The sequence below is a fragment of the Astyanax mexicanus genome, chromosome 15, assembly GCF_023375975.1.
Source record: "Astyanax mexicanus isolate ESR-SI-001 chromosome 15, AstMex3_surface, whole genome shotgun sequence".
NCBI classification, from domain to species: Eukaryota; Metazoa; Chordata; class Actinopteri; order Characiformes; family Acestrorhamphidae; genus Astyanax; species Astyanax mexicanus.
In genome coordinates, this window is record NC_064422.1 from 35,459,628 (window position 1) to 35,485,905 (window position 26,278).

At 36.4% G+C, this 26,278-nt stretch overlaps 1 protein-coding gene and 1 long non-coding RNA gene across 13 annotated transcripts in view; one reads left to right on the forward strand and one right to left on the reverse strand.

Moving 5' to 3' along the window:
• The window catches only part of LOC125781294 (uncharacterized), a 488,206-nt gene that overhangs the window by 49,578 nt on the left and 412,350 nt on the right, over positions 1-26,278 (reverse strand). The gene's annotated exons all lie outside the window — the stretch shown is intronic.
• svila (supervillin a) overlaps positions 25,515-26,278 on the forward strand; it is an 89,899-nt gene continuing 89,135 nt past the window's right edge. For 5 of the 8 annotated variants that reach the window (XM_049464951.1, XM_022670370.2, XM_007259655.3 and 2 more), the window contains exon 1: positions 25,515-26,127. In XM_049464951.1, coding sequence (XP_049320908.1) covers positions 26,073-26,127 — 55 coding nt within the window. In that variant the 5' untranslated portion in view covers positions 25,515-26,072. The remainder of the gene's footprint in view (positions 26,128-26,278) is intronic. The other 3 variants (XM_022670371.2, XM_007259659.3, XM_049464954.1) reach the window with 2 other exon arrangements.

Genomic DNA, 26,278 nt, shown 5'->3' on the forward strand with positions numbered 1-26,278 from the left:
ATGTATTTCCCAGCCCTGATGTATAAGAGGGAGAATAGTCTGCATGATTGTATTGTGATATGATGGCCCACATCCCGTGTGTGTGTGTGTGTGTGTGTGTGTTTATTTGTGTATGTGTGTGTGTATTTATTGTGTGAAATACCATAATGGGGCTTGTGGCTCCTGTTGCTTAAGAATGTGGGTCAGTCCAGTCATTTAGGGCAGCTATGGGTTTGCATTGGTCTCATTATAGAGGAACAGAAAGATTTAGAGGCCCGTTCTTTTCTCCAGAGCTCTAACAAGGCCACCTCTATGTTCCTCTGCTTGTTTACCGTTTGTCAGTTACTGATGAACTGTTCTCCTGGATAAAAGGCTCGAGAGGGGAAATGTAATGCCCACTCATCACGGTGATGATCATGAAGGGGCTTTTCCCCTCTTTATTCTGAATCCGTCTGTTTCCGTCGGTTTTCGTCTGTTTACCCCAGAAGAGTGAGAGTTTGTTTTTGCTCTGAGAACCCACAGAATGATTGTGTAATACCCGAGTAAAATCCTCATCCCCTTGTAAATCCTTCCTCACTCCCACAAAAAAATGATGCACAAGCCTCGGCAGCCAAAAGCTCAGTTTTTAATGATCTCATTTGCTTGTTTTCATGGCAGGAGAAATCCTCGGCGGATAGTTATCGAAGCTGCAGGCTCAGAGGTCAGGAAGACTTGCTGCTCTTATCCTGTAATTCCCTTTATCTTAAAGTGATTACATTGTTAGCTTGATTCTCTTTTGGTCTGCTGCTTAATTTGGTCGTGTTCTTGTTCTTGTTCATGTTTTTTTTTTTTTTTTTTTTTTTTTTTTTAAGTTTTAGCTTCTTTCAGTGCTCGCCAGTGCTGGAGCTGCAGCCTGTAGCTTTGTTCTTTGTGTCACTTTAACACTGTGGGGCTTGTCTGTCTGTTAGCCTGCAATTGGAGAAGCCGAGGAGCAGTCACTTTAATTTTTGTTTAAATTTGTCCAAATACATCACAGGAAATTTAGAAAAGACAAGCATGTCTAAACACTTTAAATCCGGTTTTAAAATATAGACACAGAGACTAATGAGATCACAGGCTGCTGACTGAATATAACCTCTGGCAGTGTAAGGGCTGATTTCCCAGACCCAGATTAGGCCTAAGGTTAGATTAAATAGGATTTTTAATGGTGAATCACTGTTGGCAGTGCAGGTTATAGTGTCAATGTCCAAATGAGCGTATCTCTAAAATGGAGACTTTACAGGGTAATGTTCTTAATATCAATATAAAATAAAATAAAACATATTTCAAGTTAAAATAGTACACAAGTTGAAAAGTAACAGTTTTACACCACCTTTAAATTACATTTTTATTTATTGACCAATCAAGATATGGTTATTAGGGGTAATATTTAAAACGTGTCATCATTTAACCCATATACAACCCTTATATATAAATGAAAATACCCATAAAGCCTATAAACTACAGACAAAATTTCTCCCTAATTCCAAATTAAATATTGATAATTGAACAAGTTCATATTCATAAAGTTTTAAGAGTTCAGAAATCAATATTTGGTGAAATAACCCTGGTTTTTAATCACAGTTTTCATGCATCTTGACATGTTCTCGTCCACCAGTCTTACACACTGCTTTTGGATAACTTTATTAGTGCAAACATTCAAGCAGTTCATCCTTGTTTAATGGCTTTCTCTTGATTTATATTCCAGAGGTTTTCAATTTGGTAAAATCAAAGAAACTCCATAATTTTTAAGATTTCCAGAGAGGTGGCATTTAAAAAATGAGTATTAAGGAATTAAAAACTATTTAAAGCAACTTTTTTTGTTTTTACATGTATTTTGCCCCTTTATTTTTTTTTCTCTTGTGATGCCCTTTCTTGTGAACCTGCTGTGGCAAGACCTTTAACAGGACAGTTTATGCTTGAAAAACCTGCAGTGTAGCCAAATTAAAACGAGTTGGCCAAAATTCCTTCACAGCAAAGATCACAAAGATTTAATTGCAGAATTTACTGCCAAGGATGGCATAAGCAGTTATTAGATTTAGGGAAGCAATCACTTTTTCCCCTTATTTGAGTGATCTAGGTTTTAACAAGTCTATATGACCTATAAATAGAATTATTAAATTCTTTAATGTGTGTTTTACTTTTTGTCTTTAGTTTTAGTTTGCTGTTAGTGCTGGTATTATTTTCAGGTGTGTGGTTGAGGGTCAGTTCAGATAAAAGCCTACACATAAACAAAAATAAAACAGTGCAGTCTTAATTATACCTCACATGGTGTTAATTGCAGCCTTATGCGTCAATTCTCAGCTAAGCACCCGCTATTCTCCAGTGTGGCTGCTGAAGAATGAAGTAGGGAAGAAGGAAGTGGCCAAAAAGAGTTTTTTTTCAGCTTTTTTTTTTTTTTTTTAGCTTCAGATGATATATTGACATTGTGACATTGTGCCCTGACAGTGATTTTTAAAACATACTCTGAACATACTCTGCATACCTATACTTAAAAACTATAGCAAGGAAAGTATACAGAATATTTAGAGAAGCTTTAAAGCGCAAGTGAAATAAATGACTGTACATGAATGTACTGTTTTTGTGCTAAATTGTTTTGTGTCTCTTTAGTATAGTCAGTATATCTGGAACATTTAATGGCTGCATGTATCAAAAAGCCAAATATCTGACTGAATACATGACAAAAATAACATTTTTATCTACTTTAATTAATGTATTCATCACTTTTATCTGCTGTACAGTAGCTTGTCTGTTTAAACTCTGTTCAAATTTTGAAAAGCTGTATGTTATAATGTTTGTGTGCGATGTGTTCTGATTTGCTGTAGAAAGGTGGAGACCTTTTATCAATCTAATGAAATAAGAGGTGTGTGAGTGTAAGAGAGAAAGAAGAGGGTGTTTGAGGAAGAGAACACTAGATGGAGCTATGGTATGTCTTTTAGTTTTTAGTTTGGGGTAATCTCACACACAGACAAACCACACTATACTGAAGTGTCCTTTATTCTATGGGTCATGCTGACATGAAAGCACAATAAACTATATTTAAATGTATTTGTCATCGATTAACTAAGTGGACATACAATACCTAGCATGGTGTATAAAGGACACATAAAAAAAAGATATGTAGCATGTTGTCGCTGTCCATTGAAAAACCAGTATCTCCATTTTTGTCGATTTTTACTTTACTACATATTTTAAACAGACAAACTGTCCCTTACACTGTGTCCATTTTTTTAATGATCAGTCCAATAGAAATAATTCAAAATTACCTGAAATAAACTCTTTTTGTCATGTTGACTTCCATAGAAAGTTTAGTTAGATAATGGTTTTCCATTGGACAGCGACGAAATATTAATTTTGTTGGCTTTATATTTTGAGTTTTGGCTTTATTTGAATGCAACCAGTATGAAACACTAAATATAACTTCAGACTAACTTCATATATGCTGAAATGGTCTAAACCCTGTTGCTTAAGAGGATATTGGATATGCAGGACTTTAACTAGATAAAAACAACCCAAATACGCAGATGAAATAAAAACATTATCATTTATATGTTTAATTGTTCACTGGGCAACATTATATATCGTTTTGGAAGTAGTCTGTGAATCTTTGTTTTTAATAACTGATTTCAATCCCTTGAACAACAATAACTTAAATCTAAATGTTTCAAGAAACTGCTGATCAGTTCTGCACAGTGATGCACAGTTTAGGCCATAGCAACTAACTGCAAGTTTTGGTTTGCGTCCTTGCATTTACTGCTCTTTTTGGGTCCTTTTACAACATATTAAAAATTGTATAATTTCTTCTGCTTCAACAATTGTCTAAAATACTTATATCCCTGGGGTCATTGTCTTGCTAAATGTCCTGCTTCCATAGTGCCATAAATAAGGAAAAAAAATAATTGTTCTAACCCCTAACTGTGGTGCTGCCACCCCCATGTTTTACAGTTGGGATAAGCTTCTTATTATGTAGGAAACATTAAGTTTTTGCAAAATATGTCAGGTCTTTATTTATTTTAATCAAATAAGCTTCTAGATTATGCAGACCATTCTTGTTCATTGTTTGCTTCATTGTGGTCTAATAACCACAATACTTAACACTAGGGTTGCAACGGTATGAGATTTTCACGGTATGATAACCGTCTCAGAAAATACCGCGGTATCACGGTTATCACGGTATCACAGTTTGTTACATATATTATTAAACTGATCCTTAAAGAAATTACAACAAAGGTTTTTTGTTCAATTAACTATTTATTGTAGAAACCTGGAACAACTATATACATTCATTCATTCATTTATTATTAATGACCACACAACAAGTTGGTGGAATTTACTTACGGTACAGCATAACATAACATGCTCACATCTCTGTCTGTATCAAAACAACAAACAACACATAACAGTGAATAGACAAATACATACATAAACAGTTAAACCTGGTTTAGTAAACGTACAGCGGTTGGGAAAAAAATATTTTTAAATCTGACAGATTTGGTTGACAATCTGTAGATAATGTAGATAATGTCTCCTTAAAAAAATAAACTGTACACCATTAGGTGAAGGAAACCAGGTTTTTCCACTACTCTTAAGGTCATTAAGGGTGTATATAATTATATATATATATATATATATACACACACACACACACACACACACACACACATACGTGTCACACATTACATGTCCTCTAAGAAGTAAAGATCCTGTGTTTAAACTATTCAGTACAATTATTTAAGTTTAAATTATTTAATATCTGATAAACTGAGCCTGGGTCAGTGTCTGATCAACAACTGTTGTAAACGTCCGTTTTACTGCCAAGTTGGTATATAACCAGATAGAGGGGATTTATTTCTGAGTCTGGTTTTAACACATGAAAAACAGGCACGTCAGAATTTGAAAATTAACGCATGTAAATGAATGGCGTCTTTCACATCCAGTCCGGCGAGCACCTTTACACGGACACGTGAATCCGTCGTAGCACGCACTTCACGCCTGTACCTGCGTGCCCAAATTTCGGATAACTCAGCGCTTTTGGGTTGTGCACGACTACAAAGAGGTTTTATTTAGGTTCAGATTAAAATTATAAACTAAACACATACTTTGCGCTGCACGGCGGGGTGGTGTTCTCGGAGATGGGGGAACAGGTTTGACGTATGTCCACCTTTAGCTGTGACTTTACGGCCACATTGATTATAAATCGGATAACCATCCTGCGTTCGGCGGGTCTCTGAAATAGTCCCACACTGCTGATTTTAGTTTAGCCTTTTTTTAGGCGGACGGAGATTTGTTTAGTCTGATGCACTTTCTGCCGTTCTCACCGCTGTGTGCTGAGCAGCTGAAGCGGAGCAGAGTTGCGCATGCGCCGGTGAGTTTCTCCGCTGGCTTGCGTTTTACCGGTAATAAGCGAACACACACGGTATGATAACCGTGCATTTTAATACCATGGTATACCGTGAAACCGGTTACCGCTGCAACCCTACTTAACACTAGAGAGGCCTGTAGTATAGTTATAGTTGGTATTTCAGCGTTTTCTGAAACATTTGAATCAAAATCTGTAACTTTGTCTAGTTCAATCAAGATTTGATCACAATCTTTAGAAAGTGCACAGGCTGTGTTAACTCCAAAATGACTTTGACTTGGATCATGCTTCCATTCACTGTGAAATTGTCTTGATTGTCGTTTGTTTGGTTTGGACTCCTGGTGCTGGGGAATGACTGTGCTTGGCTGCTGGATTGTGAATGCAGCTGTCTTTGAGTTGTGAATGGTATTTAATGATGTCATACACACTCTTACTCTGTGATGATGATTCAGTAACCCCGTACATGGCAACCTGTTGGTACGATGTTCAGTGGCCAGATTAGTTGCCTTGAGTCATCATATCTCAGATAGATATATCACAGGCGCTTCTTAAAGAATACTGAACCACTACATGCATCCATTGCAAAGAGTGCATACTTCAGAATAGCTGGATTAACTGTAGACCAGAATGTTCATGCTGTCCAAAACTTCATGACCTGCCTGATATGATATTGGTAATTTGGCTTCCACCAAAATAACACTCTCTGAAAGACCTCTGATGATCCTTTGTGTTTTTCTGGCAAGAAGTAGAAGATCATTTAAGTTCTGTAAGTACCAGGATGGAGCAACTGTGGATCACACATCCCACAGGTAAGTGGCGCTGAAAGACCTGAGGGTTGTGTCACAAAGTACGATATGTTTGTAATTCAGATATTTTAAAGAGAAAGTTAAAGAGAAGTAGTCTTATTCTGTTGGTTGGAACCAGACAGTTTAATTTTTTGTGTTGTTCTTGCTTTTGTCTCTGTTTATGGTTTACTCTTCTCTGATCACTGTTGTCATTTTGGTTATTTATTAGTTGACAGAGTTTCTTAAGCAGGGCTTCACACTTTTCAACACTGTTTTACTGTCACAGGGAAGGTAAAAAATAGCAGATGCGGTGAGATTTAAAACTTTTTCGGGTTGCTTTCTGGACAAAGAACGGGTCATAAGCATTTTATAAGAAGAACGCCTGCTGTTTTTTTTTCTATTGCATAGAATATAGTATATTTACAGATAAAGTCCTGCTTTTCAGCATAGAGCCAGTCAGCTATGATAAGAAAATGGGCAGTGTGGCACTAGTCAGGAAAAACCCTAAAGGAAATCATTGTGGTTGGTGAATCGTCATGTCTGTCAACTGTGGAGCTTCAAAATTGGCAGCGGAAAGCAAGGAAACTGCGCCACTCTTTGGGTAACAATAGAACTGCACTTTTAAGACAAGCAATTGTAGATAGATTTTAATGATTATTTTTTGTCAATTAATCTAACAATTTTTTGTTCATATAAACCAATCTTAAAAATCCTATGAATGTAAAAGTAGGCCTCTTACGATAAAAACAATTATGGAGGATATATCATCCCAGAAATTATTGCGATACACGATATTTTTTTTCATTTTAAGACTATTAAATGCCACTGACATAATGATAACAGAATAGCATAAAAAAGCAATCATACCCTTTTTAGAGACAACTAAATATTAACTAAGCATTTATTATAATTAGTTTGGGAATGATGTACTTATTGATATACTTATGAGATCCTTATTTCTTCACCTTATGTGATCCACACTGTGTGTAGGGAGTCACATGTGTTGAAGCAAGACTGGCTAAAATACTGTTCACTGTTATATATGTGAACAAACATACAATAACAATAAAAACAAACACAATAGACAATATTGTGATTATTAAATATTATTGAGGTCATGTTAATTTATTGTATGATAAATCATATTGCAATTATTGTGACGGGCCTATGTACAAGGTATAAGAATATTATTTGATTTGAAGGTAATCTATAATTTGTCGTCATTATACAAACCTACTTCACTAAAACCCACACTAATTCAGCCACTACATAAACACAGTATAGTCAAACTCTAAAAAAACAGATTTATAACTTGCCTTAAGCTCCAATTATCTGCCCTAATTTCAGTATCAGCCCCAAAAATCTGGATCAGACTGCCTACTAGGCGTGTGCCATATCGTATCGTACGTGATAATATCGCCAAAAAATGTCTATATCGTGAACAATATAATGCCCTGAAATATCGTGCCATATCACGTATCAAGTATTATTTTACTTTAATCCTGGATATTTGGAGATATTTGGAGTGCATTACTAGTATCATGATATTCTGGATTATTGACTATAATAATAATATTGATTATTATTATTCTGTTACAAATCTGATTAAAAAAACTATATATATATATATATATCATATTGCATGCAATAATAAAATTCTAAATAATTTTTCGAATTCAGTTTGTCATATCGCCAAAAGTATCGTTATCGTGAAAATACTATAAAATATCGTGATATTATTTAGAGCCATATTGCCCACCCCTACTGCCTACTACACCCTAAGATTAAGATTAACTCCTTGAAGAAAACTTTATTACAGAATTTAATTCTTGTTTGCTTGCTCAAATGTGTTATTCACACACTCTCTCTAACTTTCTTATACTATTACATTATTACTATTACATTACATTTGGCAGACGCTTTTGTCCAAAGCGACTTACAATACACCCCAATCGTTCACTTGAGGAGGTCAAGCTTTGGATAATGCATACTGCTTGACCCTGGTCTGCTTTCATATCTCATGTTCTTCTTCACTCTTCTCACTCTCTCACCTTAGATCGCCCAGTCAGTCGTTGGCTCAGTTTGGGACGGCGGGGCATGGGTGGGAAAGCACCGTGCTATATTTGTGTGCTTCTGATTCCTGCCTGAAGCGCTCAGATCAAGCTGCCTCTCATTTTTCCTGGGGGGAAGGTGGAGGGGTGGAGAGGTAGGGGGGGTCAGTTGACAGTGGACCAGATGGTTAGTGTGTATGTCATGTCTAACAGTGCTTGGTCCCCTTGTGTGCTTCCCTCTTCAGTCCGCTGTTCACTGACTGACCTTCTGCAGAACTGACCAGTCACTAAAGGCTGTAAGCTAACATCCATCTGTTTTTACTTTATTAAAACCACATGCAGTGTTGAAGTGAAAGGACTCAATCTGTGATGAGGACTTGCCTCTCAGTCACAGCCTGAGTAGCACACAGAACTACAGTAAGTTTTTCAGTTTTTTCCTGCTTTCAGTGCTGTTTGGCCTTTTTTCACAGTACAGGTTTTGTTTTATATGAAGGAGGACCTACTTATACTCAGCTGTAGTTGAGTATGTTTCATTTGGCGTATAATCGAGTGGGTAAATGAGTAGAATATTATATTTCAAGAGTGTTGCGTGCCATGTCATGTTGTGGTCAGCATGTGTGCATGTGAAGGAAAAAGAACTCCCTGTATATCTAATTTCTTCTCACTGTAAGTTAAGTGGGTCAGTGTGTGATCGAGAATGATGAGTTAGTAGACTGTAACAGAGGAGTGATGTATAGATTTCTAGTGGGAGGATGGATGCAATGAATACAGTGGATTGAAACAGCATATACTGTTAATAGGTGGAAACAGTGGATAGATACAGTTAGGTCTGTAACGATACATTTTTTTGTGTACGATATATCATCCCAGAAATAATTGCGATGCACGATATTATTGTCATTTTTAAAACATATAAATTCCATTGACAAAATGATAGTATAGCATAGCAAAGCAATGATACTCTTTTAAATATAACATTTTAAATAATCATAGTTTGTAAAATGCATATTTTTTTCTTCACCTACTGTAGTCCACACTGTTTGTATGGAGTCATAGTTATTGAAGCATTGGTTATTGTTATATATGTGAACGAACATTCAAATGAACACAATAGACGATATCACGATTATCAAATATTATTGAGGTCATGTCTATTTATTGTACAATAATGAAATTATTGTGACAGGCCTAGATACTGAAGGTACACTGGTTAGATAGCAACACTGAATAGCTACAATAGATACAGCTGACCCTGGTTAGATTTGGTGGCTAGATACAGTAGATACAGGGGTTAGATAGAAACAGTGATTAGATACAGTAAATCCAGTGGTTAGATATAGTAGGTTCTGTGGTTAGATAAGTTTTTGCTGTTTTTAGCAAAAAAAAAAAAAAAAAATCACACGGTGCTTATTTCCCATTATATATCTAATGAGACTGATAATATCTGTCCAGTATAATTTATTTTACTTTAATCCTGTATATATGGAGATATTTGGAGTGTAGTATCAGTATCATGACATTCTGGATCATTGACATCTGTTACAAATCTGATCAATTCTTCAGTTAGAGGTGTGCAATGTCATATTGTATGCAATAATAAAATAAAATTTAAATTTTGTTGCAGTAGTGTACTCTTGAAACTTTTTTTTTTTTTAAATCAGCTTTTTGTCACATCGGCAAGAGTATCGTTATCGGAAAAATACCATGGAATATCGTGATATTGTTTTAGGACCATATCGCCCACCCCTAGTTATAATACATACAGTAGATAATGTGATTATATAGAAACATGGATAGATTCAATAGAATATATACTGTGGTAAATATCGGACGGCAATAATGCAAAAAAAAAAAAAAAAAAACACTTAATTGATATAATATACTATAAATATGGTGGTTATATAGAGACATTGGACAGATACAGTACATAGAGTTGGTAGAGTGGGTAGCTACAGTAGATGGAGAGGGTTAAAACCGTGGGTAGTTACAGTAGATAGATTGGGTAGATACAGTGGATAAATATAGATGAGCCCTCGTATTTGTGAGGACTGGCTCAACAGCATGGCAAATTAAAGAGGATACACAGTAAATAATAGGCAAATTATCTTGGTAATAAATACACTCATCTGGTGTCCATATGTTCAAGCCAGTATATTTTGACCAAATAAGCACAGTGCCTAATAGAACAACAGAAAACAGACCTGACCAAACTGAACTTGTTGCTGGAACAAAACACCACTTGGGTGTATGTAGAACTCTTGTTTAGGCTTTCAGCTCCACCAGCTACAGCTTCAGCAGATAATGGCCCAGTAAATGAAATATATTGGAAAGATGGATACAGTGGGCAGAGAGTCTCCATAGACTGGATAGAAACAATTAAATCAGTACAGTACTCTGGATAGGTGATAAGTAGGTCTGCTATTATAATAGACGTTTGGCTGCTGTATAGATTTGCTAATTTCTCATATTGTTAAATTTAGATAATTTAATAAGAGATTGATTAGATGCTTAAGGATTTCAAAAAATGTGTATACTGGAACACACAATCACAGTTGTACCTACTTTGTGTGGTATTTAACTGCTAGACACATCAGAGAAAAAATAGTTTTATAGACCCTTTAAATAGTCTAGTATTTTGCTGCAGTACTGTGTTTATATTTGTATCGTGGTACAGCAATGCAATAACAGATGATATACTGTATATTTAGTGTTGCACTGGAGTAATAATAATAATACAGAACAATCTGTAAAAATAATACAGAACAATCTCAACACAACTAAATATATAGAAACCTTATTAATGAACTCTAAGAATAGAGTAAACAGTATGTTCCACTGTACTTATTCATAGGGACAGTCTGGATCTTAATATATCCTCAGTAATGTGTCCTAGTAGTTACATTAAGCTAATTTATTCTTGAGTTAGTGCTGGGCGTTATACTGGTTAGTCTGGGGAAATTAAAACCGATATGCATTACACATTACACAATCCACAGCTTGGGTAAAAAGTTTCTCTCGTCCTCTAGACCAGCCAAAAATCAGTCCTTGGTACAGAATTAAGTCACCACAAGTGATTAAACTCCCTAAAACTCTGGATATGAGGTGAAAAAAACTTTAAGAGCAGTACCTATAGCCATTTTAAGTAAATTAATACTGTAGCTAGAAGGGTAATATTAATGCACAGTAAATTGTATGTATTTGTTAATTGGAGAATAACATATTGTAAATTGATATTAAACTTGTGTCTTGCTTGTGCAATATGTAGACCCTTTAAGAAATCTCTTTTTGAATATGCAAACACTGAGTATTTTAGGACAATTTATAGTGTTTATGGAACTATTTTAAATATTTTTAATATTTTGTAAAGGAAGCTGAGGTAAAGTTGTTGGTGTATCTCTCTTTAAGGTCTATTGTTTGCATTCGTCAGCTGTTTTTTGCTAATGAATTCTTATTTCTTCATATAATGTTTAATTTAAATATTTTCAATATTTTGTAAATGATGCTGAGTTAAAGTTGTTGGTGTATCTCTCTTTAAAGTCTATTGTTTGCATTCTTCAGCTGATTTTCTGCTAATTAATTTTTATTTCTTTATATAATGTGTAATTTTGAGGGACAAAGTAAACCTAGTAGTAATGAAAGCCTTAATATGAAGCCTTAGTGGTTTATATTATATGTACTTCAGCACAATAGCTCTCAAATCTATTTTAAACCCATTTCTGGGAAAAAAAAATTATAAAATAATAAAAATACTGTAAAGCCGTCAGAATCTTACAAAAATACTGTGATATATATTTTTTTTGTTTAAATGTTCTGCATTTTTTTCACCAGCATAAAGAACCTTTAAACAGTCCTATAACGATCTAAACTCATTCTAAAAAGTATTATTCTTAATAATTGTTAATAATTGTTACTTCAGTTACCTGTAGAGTGTTTGTATATCTGTTGGGGTCTGAATGGTAGCTGTATAACTAGTCCTCTCAGTCTCTGTGGCTGTCCACTGAGCCCCACCTGCTCTCTCTTCATCAAAATATAATAAAAATAGAACACACGCATACCCACACACCCCGCATACCAGTCACAAACAGGCTTTGTGCGTGCAGCATGAGGTCAGGGTCATGGTGGAATTGAAGGTGTTGAACTCACGCTGTCATATGTGATTGGAACTTGACCAAAGACCTCAATTAATTAAGCTCTTTAGGGTCTGAGTGAAGACCTAAATCCAGTTTCTGCCACTGAAACAGCAAATGTGGATATAATTGCTCTGTATTAGACCTACACCTGGATCAGTGGGTATTCTAAATTGCTGTAGACATGCTAAACTAAGCACACACAGCTGACTCTTTTGTCAACCGGATTGAATCAATTTGTATGCACTTTCCATGCAGCCCATTTCTCCACAACAAATGTATTTATATCACTGTTAACTCTGTTTTATTTATTATATATTGTTTTTTTCTGATCAATTCACCAGGAAATACATGAGATGACTTGAGAAACCAAATGAAAAACTAAAAAAATAATTATTATTTCAAGTACTGCAACATCATATCATTTGCACATACAACTTCTAAAGATATTAATAACTACGCATATTAATCAAGCCTTACTTACTAGACTGAAATACTAGACTCTTCACCTTCTGTTTAAATGGCAGCACAGACTGAGTGCAAGTTTAAATCTGACACTCCACTGTATCAGGCAGCTTACAGTTACTTACTGATACTACATTACAGTTAGATATCAAAAGTTTTAAGAACCAATCAGGACAATAAATAAGGACGTCTATTTTATAAGCACATACACAGCAGAGGAAATTCTTGTTTGGAAACATTCATATTAAAGCAGCATTATTCAAGCATTAGTGTTTTTTAATCTTGGGCTCCCCCTAAAGTTAGGCATGTTATAAGGACATGCTTTACACATGCATTTCTGGACAAGCTGAAAGATATAGAACTGTCAATAAAGGTGAAATTTTAGTGAAGGTTTAGTAATATTACATAATTTTACACAAATATTGCTGTAGGTACTAGGGGTGGGCAATGTTATATCGTATACAATTTATCGTGACACAGAAATATTATGATATTTCAAATCCATATCGTCATAATAGGGATGTTCTGTCTTAAAAGTAGTCCATTATTTACTGTGAAGCTTTAAGTGAATGTATTGTATAATTGTTTTAGTTTGCAGTTTATATGCATGCACTAAATATTCTGCAATATTTTATGCTATATTTATTTTGCCACATTATGATTATACTGTCAAACTTTTATACTATATTCCTGAAATGAATGAATTATTTTAGTTTTCCTATATCGCCAAGTTTATTGTTATCACAAAAATACCCTGAAATATCGTGATATTATTTTAGAGCCATATCGCCCACCCCTAGTAGGTACACAATGTTACTAGTTTATTTAAAGGTTGTGCCTTTAGAATTCTTTTGAGGCTGAAGTCATGAGGTTGGGTCAGTAGAGCATCACAATATTTTTGAAGATGCTATTTTGAAATAAAAATCAAGTATAATGTTGCTTTAACAATTTATTTTACTATTATTGAATGATCTACCTTTCCTCCCCTTTATCCTACACTGTACTTTAAAACTGTTCTTTTTTCTTCTTCATTTACATTTCTATGCAAGGTATTCTGCACGCATTCTGTGTGTTATTTAGTTTTTTATTCTTAAATCTTTATAGTAATTTGATTTGCATGCTTTTCTTTCACTCTTTTGGATAGTAAATAGTTTTAGCCATTGTTTGTAGTTTGTATTTGTAAGACATTGAATCCCAATTAGCACAATTCAAACAGATCCATTAACAGATAATTAGGGCTGTGTAATAGAGAGGGTGACTGCTCCACAGGTCTGTTCCTCTGCCATTGATGTTTAATAGGCTTTGCACTCTTAATGTGGCTGACACTGGAGAAGCACATTTTTATTTCTAACACCTCATCATAAGTCAGATTGGTGTAGCTCTCACTGAGCTCTTAACCCCTGCTACTCTCTCGTATGCTCATTGTGTGTACAGGTTAAATATATGTATTCATAGCCCTAAAATATGTGTATGTGTACAGCCGTTGTACACACTCAATGTAAAAGAAAGAATTTCAGATTTATGGAATCAAATCTTTTCAATGGCATCACTCTTTGAACCATTTCAAGCACCTTTATTGTTAAATATTGATTTGATATTCTTGTATATATGTTTATGTTAGTCATATATATATTACATTGTGCCTTTGAGCCTTGAGCTTTTGGAGAAAGTGTTATACTGTATAAATACAATCAGCAGTCTTGGGGTTGTCATTACTGTTGTCCTCTTTTATAATAGATGTGTGATAGTGAGTGTGAAGATCATTTAAAATGTACAAAAAAAACTTCAAGTGATCTAATCTTCACACTCACACTTGTATTACATAAGTGTGATCTAAGAATCTAAGATTGTAGCTTTCTTTAATAATTGACCAGGGGGAAGTATAATATTATAATTAGGGGTGGATGATATGGCGCCAAAATAATATCACAATATTTCAGAGTACTTTTTGCATTCATATTAACAAAGTATTTTGTTATATTTTCAGGGATATACTACTGCAGCAAAATAAGTGTTTAGCTTTTATTTCATGGAATTTTAACAGTTTGATACATTTTGAAGAAACAAAATAAAATCTCTTAACTTCTGACCTAATCTCTTATTCAAAACTTAATATAAATAATGTAACACAAGAATAATATAGCAGGGGGCTGCCACTATGATCAGGAGATCGCTGGTTCAAATACTGTTCATGTAGCTTGTCATCAGCTGCTGGAGCCTTGAGAGAGCGCAATTGGCCTTGCTCTCTTTGGGTGGGTAGATGTCGCTCTCTCTCCACATCACTCCAAAGGGTGATGTCGATCAGCACAAGGCGTCTGTGAGCTGATGTATTAGAGCAGAGTCGCTGCACTTTCCTCCGAGTGCGCTGTGATGCAGCAGAATCGGCTGCAGTTCAAAAAGAGGCGGCATATGACTTCACATGTATCGGAGGAGGCATGTGCTAGTCTTCACCCTCCTGGTGTTGGGGCTTCACTAATAATAGGATGAGTCCTGATGAGTGGGTTTGGTAATTGGCTGTGTAAATTGGGGAGAAAATGTATAACTATATAAAATACTGAATTGAACAATACACTATGTAGAAAATGGACTGCTTTCAAGACACAATACTGCATTTATAAATATGTTTTTTTTATTAAATCGAGATGTTACTTATACAAATATATTGTGTACAATATAATATGGAACAACCCTACTTACAATGGTGTTTGATCATTGGGCAGCTGTCCAGAACTTTGTGAACTGTTTGATTGTGTCTATATGCTATCTATGATGGTTTATCTGCAACTTGTACATGTTAATTTGCTGCAGATCCTTTACTAACTGTGTCACTTCAAGAATAATGCACACCATAACACACTCACCAAGCATACATACACACACACACTCATGTGCCCCTAAATGTGCATTGACTCTGGTGGCACAAACAAGTGTCCGGCCTGGGGGAAAGAAAAGGCTGGGGACTGAGAGTCAGCCAGTCAGCAAACACCTCTCCTTATTGGGTTAGAGCTGTGTGTGTGAGTGAGGGATAATTTTAGGGAAATGTGACTGTCACTGAAAAATGTCACGGTTAGATATTTTCATGACCTTGTCCTGTTGCATGCCACCAGCTCAATTAAAAAAAAAACAGCTCACATGGCATTCGTTCATACTAGAGACCACAACTAGACTGTTTAAAATAAATGAAAAAACGATGGAATGAGACCTTTTAAGCATCATTTATGATGGAGATGGATGCTAAAGTAACCTTTTCAGGCATACCTGGCAATGTGTTGTAAAGCTAATGTATAAATAAGGCACGGTCGTTTGATGTTTTGTGTGGTTACTGGTATTTCTTAGCTCCCCTGTGTTGCTGTGCTAATGGGTAATCTCACTGTATGGACTGATGAATGCACTCTTGAGAGGGGAATCTGGTTAGTGGTGTTAGGTCTTTACTCTCTTTCCTCCATTAAATGCATTAGTCTTAAACATTCAAGCAAAACTTCCAGCCTTTGCATACAGTATAGTGTAAAGTTTAACACTGGCTGTTGATGAGCATTTACCGGTTCTGTAATCAATCTAGCATTTGATCAAGGAACTTCAGCTTTCCATCACTAAGAATCCTCAACGGTATGTATACTGTTCTAATATCTAATCTGATATGATCGCCTCTCAGGATTGGCTAAATTTAAAAGAATATCAGTTGATTTGTATATTTTGGCAAATAATCAATACCGATGCATAGCAGTTCAATGTTTCCATCCAGAGATTAACTATCAAGCCACATTCCTCAGCCCTTAATATTCAAGGTTAGCATTACCATTTCATCTACAGCTTCCTCACACCATCCATTCCAACTTTTCCCGTGTAATCTCAGCTCCTCGTGTCATACCCTGCGGACATGCTTTGTTAGATATATCAGATGAAGCACCCAGTGACATGAGGCTATGATCTGAGGCCAGCTTTCTGCAGGCTGCATATTCAGTAAGGATATCTCCCTCCTTGAGCTCTCGTCCAGGTGGGGTGGAATTTCTCTCTGCCTGAGGGCCAGCGCACTGCTGGACATCTCACAACCCCGTCCTGCTACGCAGTCTCACTTTAAAAGCAGCAGAAAAGAAGACTGATGTCCATCCAGAGGGGTGCAGTAAATTCTGCTTTTTATGCACAACTGAAGCCACAACCTGGCTCAGATTCACTTCCCTTTCCTTCCATCTCCTCTTCCCTTATGAGATTCATGTTCGAAGCAGTGTAAACAGAGCATTCAGAGACAAAGTAAGGCTTATGCAGTCATATAGAGGCCATTGGTGTCTTTTTATAAAACTTCATGCAAACACGCTTAATAAAGCGGCAAAACATTCACTGATCAACCATAACATTCTCAGCACTTACTATTACTAAGTAGCGCTGACCATGTTTTTTGTAAAAAAATAATCTAACAAGTTACTTATTTCCAATCCAGTAATTTTAGCCACAAAGTCACTGTGCGTTACTATGTTTTGTCATATTTCTTAGTAAAAGAATATATTCTTGTATCTCGGCAAGCGAAATCTAGCCTTTGCAACAATTAAGTGACGTTGTCAGCATAAGGACACAAATGTAAGGAATGGATTTGTGAAAGATACCTGTTTTCTAGCTGGAAGTTTGGTCACTATTTTGAGTTTATTTTTTAAAAGATGACATTAAGTATTATCTGTACTCTCTTTGTTGTCAAAGTTGAGTTAGAAGAAACCTTTGGATTCACAGCAAGGCAGAGTCAAAAAAACTAGGTGGTCTGAAGCTTCCAATAAAGTGAGTATTGGATTGAATGTTGAAGCGGCGGAGGGTGTTATCAGCTGCTGAATGTAACAAGTAAAGTTACTTGTGACTAAGTTAGTGTAACTTTAGTTAATTAATTGTTTTGTTTGAATAATCAATAATAAGTCAAAAATAATGCTCAGTTTCTGTTGGTCATCCTCTAGTTTTTTAGCATTGATCACTTGACGCTGCACACACAACGCTGTTGATGATTATTCTCAGTACAGTAGTGACACTGAGGTGTTTAGAACTCAAGTAGTACTGCTGTTTTTGATTCACTCATGCCAGCATAACACACACTAACACCTCATACACCACTACAGCAGTGCAGTGCTGAAAATAATGACCCACCATCCAGTTGTGTTCCTCTAGGGTCCTGACTGATAAATATAAATCAGATAAAACAGATAAATCAGGACTACAGTCTGTAATTACTCCCGTAAGTGCTCCCGTATGATAAGTGGAACTGAAAAAAATTGATAATGTGTGTAAAAAAAAAACAATGTTTTAATGATGTAAACAACAAACAAACAAACAAACAAAAAAAAACAAGGAGGTTGGTCATAATGTAATGCTTGAAAAGAGTAATATTTACATATTTAAAATGACAGAAAGACAAATGTTGGTTGTTCTTTATTTTAAACCCATGGTTTTGGTGAATATGCATTTCTTTGCTTGCTTTCAGCCCAAAGGCCAGTTTCTTGAACCCGTTTTTGTTTTTGTATTGGAGGTTTGAGTTTGATCTTGGTCTGGGAACTCGACTGTGTTTGTAGTAGAAAGGTGGATTATAGGGTATACAAGTAATTTACTGGCCCCATCCCAAACTAATCCCTGGGCTAAGCCTGCTCAACCTTGATTCTAGAGATAACCTGTTCTACAAAGTTCACTTACAGCATTAGCTTACTACTCTTAGATGTTAGCAAGTTTCTGACCTCTTTCATTGAGTGGATCAGTTGTTAGATTAGGGTTTGATCTGAATTCTGAACTGCTGGTAGAGTGAATAAGTGGTTGAATCTGGGATTGGGCATATAGCTTTAATACATGAAATTAAATCATGTGTATATTGTGGATTTGGCGGTGGACTCTTTTAAAATGGGGTACCAAAGCCATAATGGAAGTGTTGCCATAGAAGACAGGGCAGCATTTTGGTTGAGGAAAGATTTGGAAAATATTAGAAGTTTTAGAAATGATTTTGTAAACCATGGCAGTAACGCTACTGGAAGATAAGTGGATAAGATATTACAATTTTAAACAGTTGAGTTTAGCCTGTGTGAATGAGCCATTTACCCATCTCCCATTGTGCTTCTGTCCTCAGCACTTTGTGTAATGTGGTACTGTTACAAATGAACGATTAGTCGACAATGAAATCTGTAGTTAATACGTTTAAATAATTAACATTGTTGATTATATTGACTAATCAATGTATCCCTATGTATTACTAATTAAAGTCCAAATTCCAAAAGACATGCAAGATAACAATTGTTCGTGAAGTATGTGTTGTGTTGTGACTTTTGACATGACACTATATAGTAATTAAATGACCTATAACCTATACATATTATATTCAAGTCTATATGCATTGTATAGTCTTTATTTGAACAAATGTAAATCAATAGGAGTCTCTGTGCTTTTCTAAAGATCTGGATTTTGTGTGTCAATATTTATATCTATCAATATTTTTCTTAACTGGAAAGAGTTTTGACTTTGACCATACAGACCTAATTATAGCAAACCAAAGTCAATGTGATTTTCTGAGTCTCTTCCCAATGTCCAACTCATTAAATGCTTGTCAGGCTCTTTGATTGAAACCTATTTGATTGAAACAGGCTTATTAAATATGATGGATGCACAAGCTCTGTAAACAATCTGTTTCTGCATGGTAATGTTCTGTCTATAGTTGCCCTTGATGTCCTGGAGTATCGTTATCTGAAACTAATAGAAAATCCAATTTTTATTAAAGTGTACCCTGAAAAGGAGTTAACACAGCAGTGACAAGGTCATATTGGATGTCTTTTGACTTTTTGTTCCCCCTATTGCTTTTAACCCTTTAACTCTGCCCAGCTAAGACACTGTATCTTATTAAATATGAGGCAGGGACTTAAATGTTGCACTGTACTGTAAGCAAACAATGAATTGCTATTTTTAAATCAAGTTACAGGAAAACTCTTATGGCATGGAAAACAGTATTGTATGCATAAAATAAGAATAAAAGAATTGTTCACTTTTTTTAGTCAAAACTGAGCTCTAACAACAGAGTACAACACTGCTCCCTAGTGGTTGGGATTTTAACACAAAATGTAATGAACCACTGTCTGATACATGTCCTTTCCCATCTCTACCTGGTGGCAGAGGAACATTAGGGTGTGTTTTTCAGTAGTATGCTGTTTCAGTTCTTACCTGTAAACCGCTTAACGCATGTGAATTGTTTTTTGTATATAATTTTTTGCATATTATAGTTTCAGAGGTTTTGATGGACAGAATTGTTACTTTATACAACTTTTTGTAACACTTCCTATGCATCCTTTATTAATTGTGCATTTACATGCATGTATAATGCATTATATGGTGTACATAATACCTTAGACAGATTGTTATAAGCTTGTATGATAACTCTTTCATTATTCAAAAGAAGAATGTATATGCAAATATGTCATTATAAAGCTTTCTGAAGTCGTAAGCTTGTACTTTATAACATTTTATGTATGTGCTATAAGCTTACTCATTAACAAGCTGTGCAAAAACCTAAATTTCCTTCAGGATAAATAAAGTCTATCCTATCTATCCTATCTATCCTATCTATCCTATCTATCCTATCTATCCTATCTATCCTATCTATCCTATCTATCTATCCATCTATCTATTCTGTACTTCTAACAGTGCAGTCACTTATAGAGTCACAAACCTACTACTTTGTTCAATGTAGTGGTTTAGTGGTTGCTGTATTCTTGGGGTTGAATTCCTCAACTTTACTCTTTCTTGTCTGTCTGTCTCTATCTGTCTCTATCTGTCTGTCTATCTGTCTGTCTGTCTATCTATCTATCTATCTATCTATCTATCTATCTATCTATCTGTCTGTCTGTCTGTCTGTCTGTCTGTCTGTCTGTCTGTCTGTCTGTCTGTCTGTCTGTCTGTCTGTCTGTCTGTCTGTCTGTCTGTCTGTCTGTCTGTCTGTCTATCTATAGGTCTATCTGTCTATCTATAGGTCTATCTGTCTATCTATAGGTCTATCTATAGGTCTATCTATAGGTCTATCTATAGGTCTATCTATAGGTCTATCTATAGGTCTATCTATAGGTCTATCTATAGGTCTATCTATAGGTCTATCTATAGGTCTATCTATAGGTCTATCTATCTATCTGTAGGTCTATCTATAGGTCTATCTATAGGTCTATCTATCTATCTGTAGGTCTATCTATAGGTCTATCTATAGGTCTATCTATAGGTCTATCTATAGGTCTATCTATAGGTCTATCTATAGGTCTATCTATAGGTCTATCTAACTACTGGTGAGATATCTATAGGTCTATCTATAGGTCTATCTATAGGTCTATCTATAGGTCTATCTATAGGTCTATCTATAGGTCTATCTATAGGTCTATCTAACTACTGGTGAGATATGCATGGTCAATTGTATCAGAATATTTTGTCTTTAGTATTCAAGAACAATCACAGCGTAATTACATACCAGACAAAAGCTGTTTTAGAAATGTAAACGTATGCACAAGTTGTTCTACACACACTTTTACATGTAAAAATTCACACACGCTATGCTCTAATAAGCCCTAATATTTTGAAATTGGTGCCAACACATCTGTAACAATGGCAACTTTACCAGTAGTTACACTCTTATTACATAGGTTGTTAACGTGTAACTACACTGTTTTTTGGTCCCACTTTAAAATGGGTGTCTTGAATAACTTTTATTCTATATTACTGTCCCAAAACAAACATTAAAAAAAAAAAAAAATCTATATATTCATACAATACTGCTTGGTGAGGATGACAAAGGGTTAACAGACAGTGTTTGCCTGACTTTACCATCTTCAGTTTATTAAGGCTCCCGCTTACAGATGTACCCCTTTGTGCTGTAGTGTGCAATCAGTGCAGGGCCAAGCCAAAAACCTAAAGCTGCGTGCATGCCTGCATGCATGTGCATATTTCATGGCATCATTACCCCCTTTATTGGTGTGTTTTGCATAAGAGGAGGGTGATGTCATGTGGGGGAGAAGCTTGAGTAGCGAAGTTTATTAAGTCTAATGAGTAGGTATAGTAAAGCCCTCAGAGAAGAACATCTCCAAGAGGGTAGCCTGACATCATCCAGTCAGAGCTCGGGTTTAGTCAGGACCTCGTGGCATGTCGAGTGATGATTATTTGGGGCATTAGCTCATGCTGTGGAATGTCTTTGATGTGTATTGAAGTGGTTCCTGTGTGGAGGCTTCTGATATCCTGAGCCATTTCAGCAGCAGCAGCTCACATCTGAACGCACATGTGGATTTGATTGACAACGTCTTGATTGTGATGGACTGGGATGGAGAGGAAAACTATTTTTTTGCTCTTAAAATTTTTATTCCTTCTCCTTTTCATGAGAATTAAAGATGGACTGATCAGTGTTTTTGGGGCTGATTTTGATTGCTGATCATCTTTCAGCTTAATCAGCCAACCATTAATACTGTTTGAGGGTAGGGCTACACTTGTCAATGCATAATTGGGCTTTGATAACGTACATTGTATTTATTGTCTCTCTAAAGGAAGCATTGTTTACTTTTTGGACTCAAGCTAATTGAAAACACTGGGAAAATCCTATACAGAATGGAACTTTGGAGCTCAGAGTGAAACCTCATCTGTAAAAAGTACTGCTTATCCAATATTTTGAGCATGATTCCTTTAGCTTTGCAATTACAGCTGTTGTTTCTGGTGAATTAAATGTGGCCTGCACTCTTGAAAGGGGTATCCAGTTAGTTATGTCTTTATAAATAGTCTTTATTCTCTTTTCTTCATTACATTCTTTAGATTTATACATCTTACAAATATGACTTTTGGTCAAAAACTACAAAAAATGTATAATAATACTACTAATAATAATGCCAGATTGTCCAAGCAGTTAGTGAGCATCTGCTGCTGTGCTCCAGCTGTGTAGTTCCATCTAGTGGTTAACAGATAAACTGCAGCTTCTTGAGACAGAGTTGTCCCTACAATGAGCCTCGATCAGAGCTACTGTAATCCTTAAACTCCTAAATATGATCTGATTGGCTCTCAGGATTAGCTAAATTAGAGAAACAGTGGACGTTAGGAGATGCCAAAACAAAGCCGGTCTGTCTTTCCATCTCTAACGAGAAGCTGTGTTTGTGTGTGGGAATGATAAGTGATGCTGTGGAAACATTGCAGGCAGGATAATGTGCCAGAAATAGTGCAGGCCAGATGCCAGTCTGAATGTATTTCAGTGCTTGACCTCCCACCTGTGGTAGTGCAGCACTCTCTATTGCTTTCACTCTTTACACATTTTCCACCAGGACTGGATGATAAATTAGTCAATATTAATAATAATATTAATATTAGTTAATATAATAATAATTAAAATGTTTTAAATATGATTCATTTATGTAAAATGCATAATTTGAGTGTTTGTGATGTGTGCTCAGATGTAGTTGTAAGTTGTATGTTTGTTGACAACCATTGTAATAAATGTATTCAGATACTATTAGCCGCACCTGTTGCTGACAAAGATGTGCAATAGATGAGGTAGGGTGGAGATCATCAAACATCCTGACACTTAAACGCTGTCACATCTTCACAGCAATGATTAATCCCTTGATTTTTGGAAAAAACAACGATTGAGCAAGTGTCCCAATATTTTTGTACGTATGCTATACTTGGCTTTATTCCACATTATTCTGTTTTCTCAAAATCCATTTAGTTATCTTTAAAAGGAGTAAAAGTTCCAATCACAATTTTAATTATGAAGTCATCGATATTTCTTATTTTTATATAGTCACTCAGACTTTCTTCTGCTGCTGGTCTGTCTTTTTTTACAGCTTGCTCTCAGTAGAAGCCTCTTTGTCTGTTTTTGTCATCCTTTTATTCCTGACTGGTTTTATTGGTCTCTTCACCTCAATACTGGAGCAACAATAAAGTATAGACTCCTCCTGTGTTGTCCAGTTTTAAAATTTCTGGGGCTGTGGTTTACTTTGGTATTGATCTGTGTGGAATATGTTTGAACTGTGTATTGGCTGACAGTCAAGCTCTCAAGTAACTGTGTGGATTTTATAGTTGCAGGTTAGTGGGTTATCATTGCAGTACAGTATTTATCTTTAGGCCGACAGACTACTAAACAGTGTATGTAGATCATTAGTACAGTATGATTTATCATTTAGTAACTCCTGCTTGTTTCAGAAATCAAAATAATAAATAAAACAACTGTAATGTCTGCCTTGGATTACTTCGTAATATTATGTGTGGACCTACTGTTTGTCACTCTTTGCAGGATATTTTCTGTAAGCTGGTTAATCAGCCTTTTTTAGGGTTGTACTAGGTCTGTCGTTGCCATTCCTCTGGACGATGGATGGATAGATTGGTGGATGGATAGATCAGTGGGTGTGATTTGTCCAATTAAGGGCTTTCACCCTTCCCTTGTTTGGTCAGGACTTTTCAATTTTGGTCTGAACCAATGCAACAGATGAAAGGTCCCTGCAAACCATGATTCAGACCAAAGGACCACAGTTTGGTCCGACCAAAAGAGATGTTCTCAGTCTGGTTCACCTGCTTTGTGAAGACACTTTTCTAGATGGTTTAGAATATCAGTCAAATTACAGGAAGTTGAGAGGAAATAACTCCTCCTGTTTTGTCCAGATTTCAAATTTCTGGGGCAGTGATTTACTGTGGTACAGATCTGTTTGGGTTAATATGTATGAACGAATAGTTCAACTTATATACCGCCTTTCTAGAAACCCAAGGACACTTTACAATTTACACATATTTCACACAACCATTCATATTCAGCACTCATCCACACACCTGTGAGAAGTGGCAGCCAATAGCGCACAGCGTACTCTTAACCGGAAATAACCATCCACCTAAAGGACTGCATCGGGCACAGAGTGCCAATCCATATCTGGGCACAGTCATACACATATTTACACACACATAAACTTACATACACTTACACATACACACCAAAACAATGTAGAATGTAACATTTTGAGCTCCATGTTTTTGGACTGTGGGAGAAAACCGGGGAGTCCCACGGAGGAAACTCACGCAGACACTGGGAGAACATGGAAACTCCTCCCAGATAGGGACTTGAACCCAAGACCCTAGGCAAACATGCTAACCACTAAGCCACCGTACCGCCAATATATACAGTTTAATAAAGACACGAACCTTGGTGCAGACTCTGGTCTAGACTTTCAGGTGTGAAAACTTCCTGTTAAAAACCATGATATTCAAGTGTACATGGGCATTCCAACACCGCAGTTCTGTTCTACTGTGTGTGTAAAGCATTTTGCATTGCTGAGTTCATTGTCGGGATTAATTGAGTCAGGCAAGGTCGCCTTGTATCATTAAAGGGTGAAGAGAGACTGTTTGATTTTGGACCTTTCCATTATTTGCTAAGTTGTAGCTTTTTCATGATAACTTTATTTTATGTCAATCTGTCTCTATACAAACCCTCACCCTTTCTCTCAGCTCTGATTGTGTGTCATCACTAAAGGATGAGTGGAATTTCTCATTCCTGTGAGGCTGTAATATTTCCCTCTTTTGCGCTCACACTCTCTATCTCAGCTGTTCTTAAGCACACACACACACACACACACACACACACACGCGCACACACACACACACACACACACACACACATTCTCTCCTCCCTTGCTGCTGCAGTCTCCTGTCAGTAATCTGATTAGCCTTATGTGAGCAGCTTAGTTAGCCTGTTAGCGTTTAGCGGCAGCAATGTAGCCAGCTCTCAGTGGGAGCAGATCCAGCCCCATGCAGCAAGCCCAGCCTGATGCACTAGCCAACGAGCTTTAAAGCTTAAAGCACTGCACTGCACCTCCAGCAGCACTGCACTGCTCCATATTCCTCCTTTTCTTTTTCTTCTCTGTCTCTATCCCCCACTACCACGCTATCACTCTGTTAGCCTTACGCTCAGCTTCTTCTACACACACTCGCTGCTCTGTCGGTCTCTCTTTCTCTCTCTTTCTCTATTTTCCCCTTTCCCTGCCTCACTCCTTTCCTCTCTCACTCACTCACTCCCTCCCTCTCTCCCTCCCTTCTCTGGCTGTCCCGGGACACTCCTGCAGCTTCGGCTGCATCACCTTGCAGTCCACGCGCTCGCCGCTGCCTGCCTGCAGTCCCCTCCCTCCACACTACTTCTCCTCCTTCAATCTCTCTCTCGCTCTCTTTCTGTCTCTCTCTTTCTTTCTCTCTTTTTCTCTCTTTCTCTGCTTGCACCACCTCCTTCTCCTCCTTCTCTGTTCTTTTTTGCCTTTCCTCACCTGCTTTTCCTTTTCTCTAACTTGACAAAATGTATCAGAACCGGTGGATCACCAACTATCTCAGCCATGTCAAGTTCTGTCAAGGTGAGTGGCCGAGAGTCCAGCTGCGCAGCTCTGCGATAGGCCTGTTCCGTTTACTGCAGGACTCTGTTTACACCGTTTCATTATTACTGCTTAGAAAATATGCTAATAAAAGTCCTAGTGTTGCGAGCTCTAACCTCCAAGGACGTGCTGA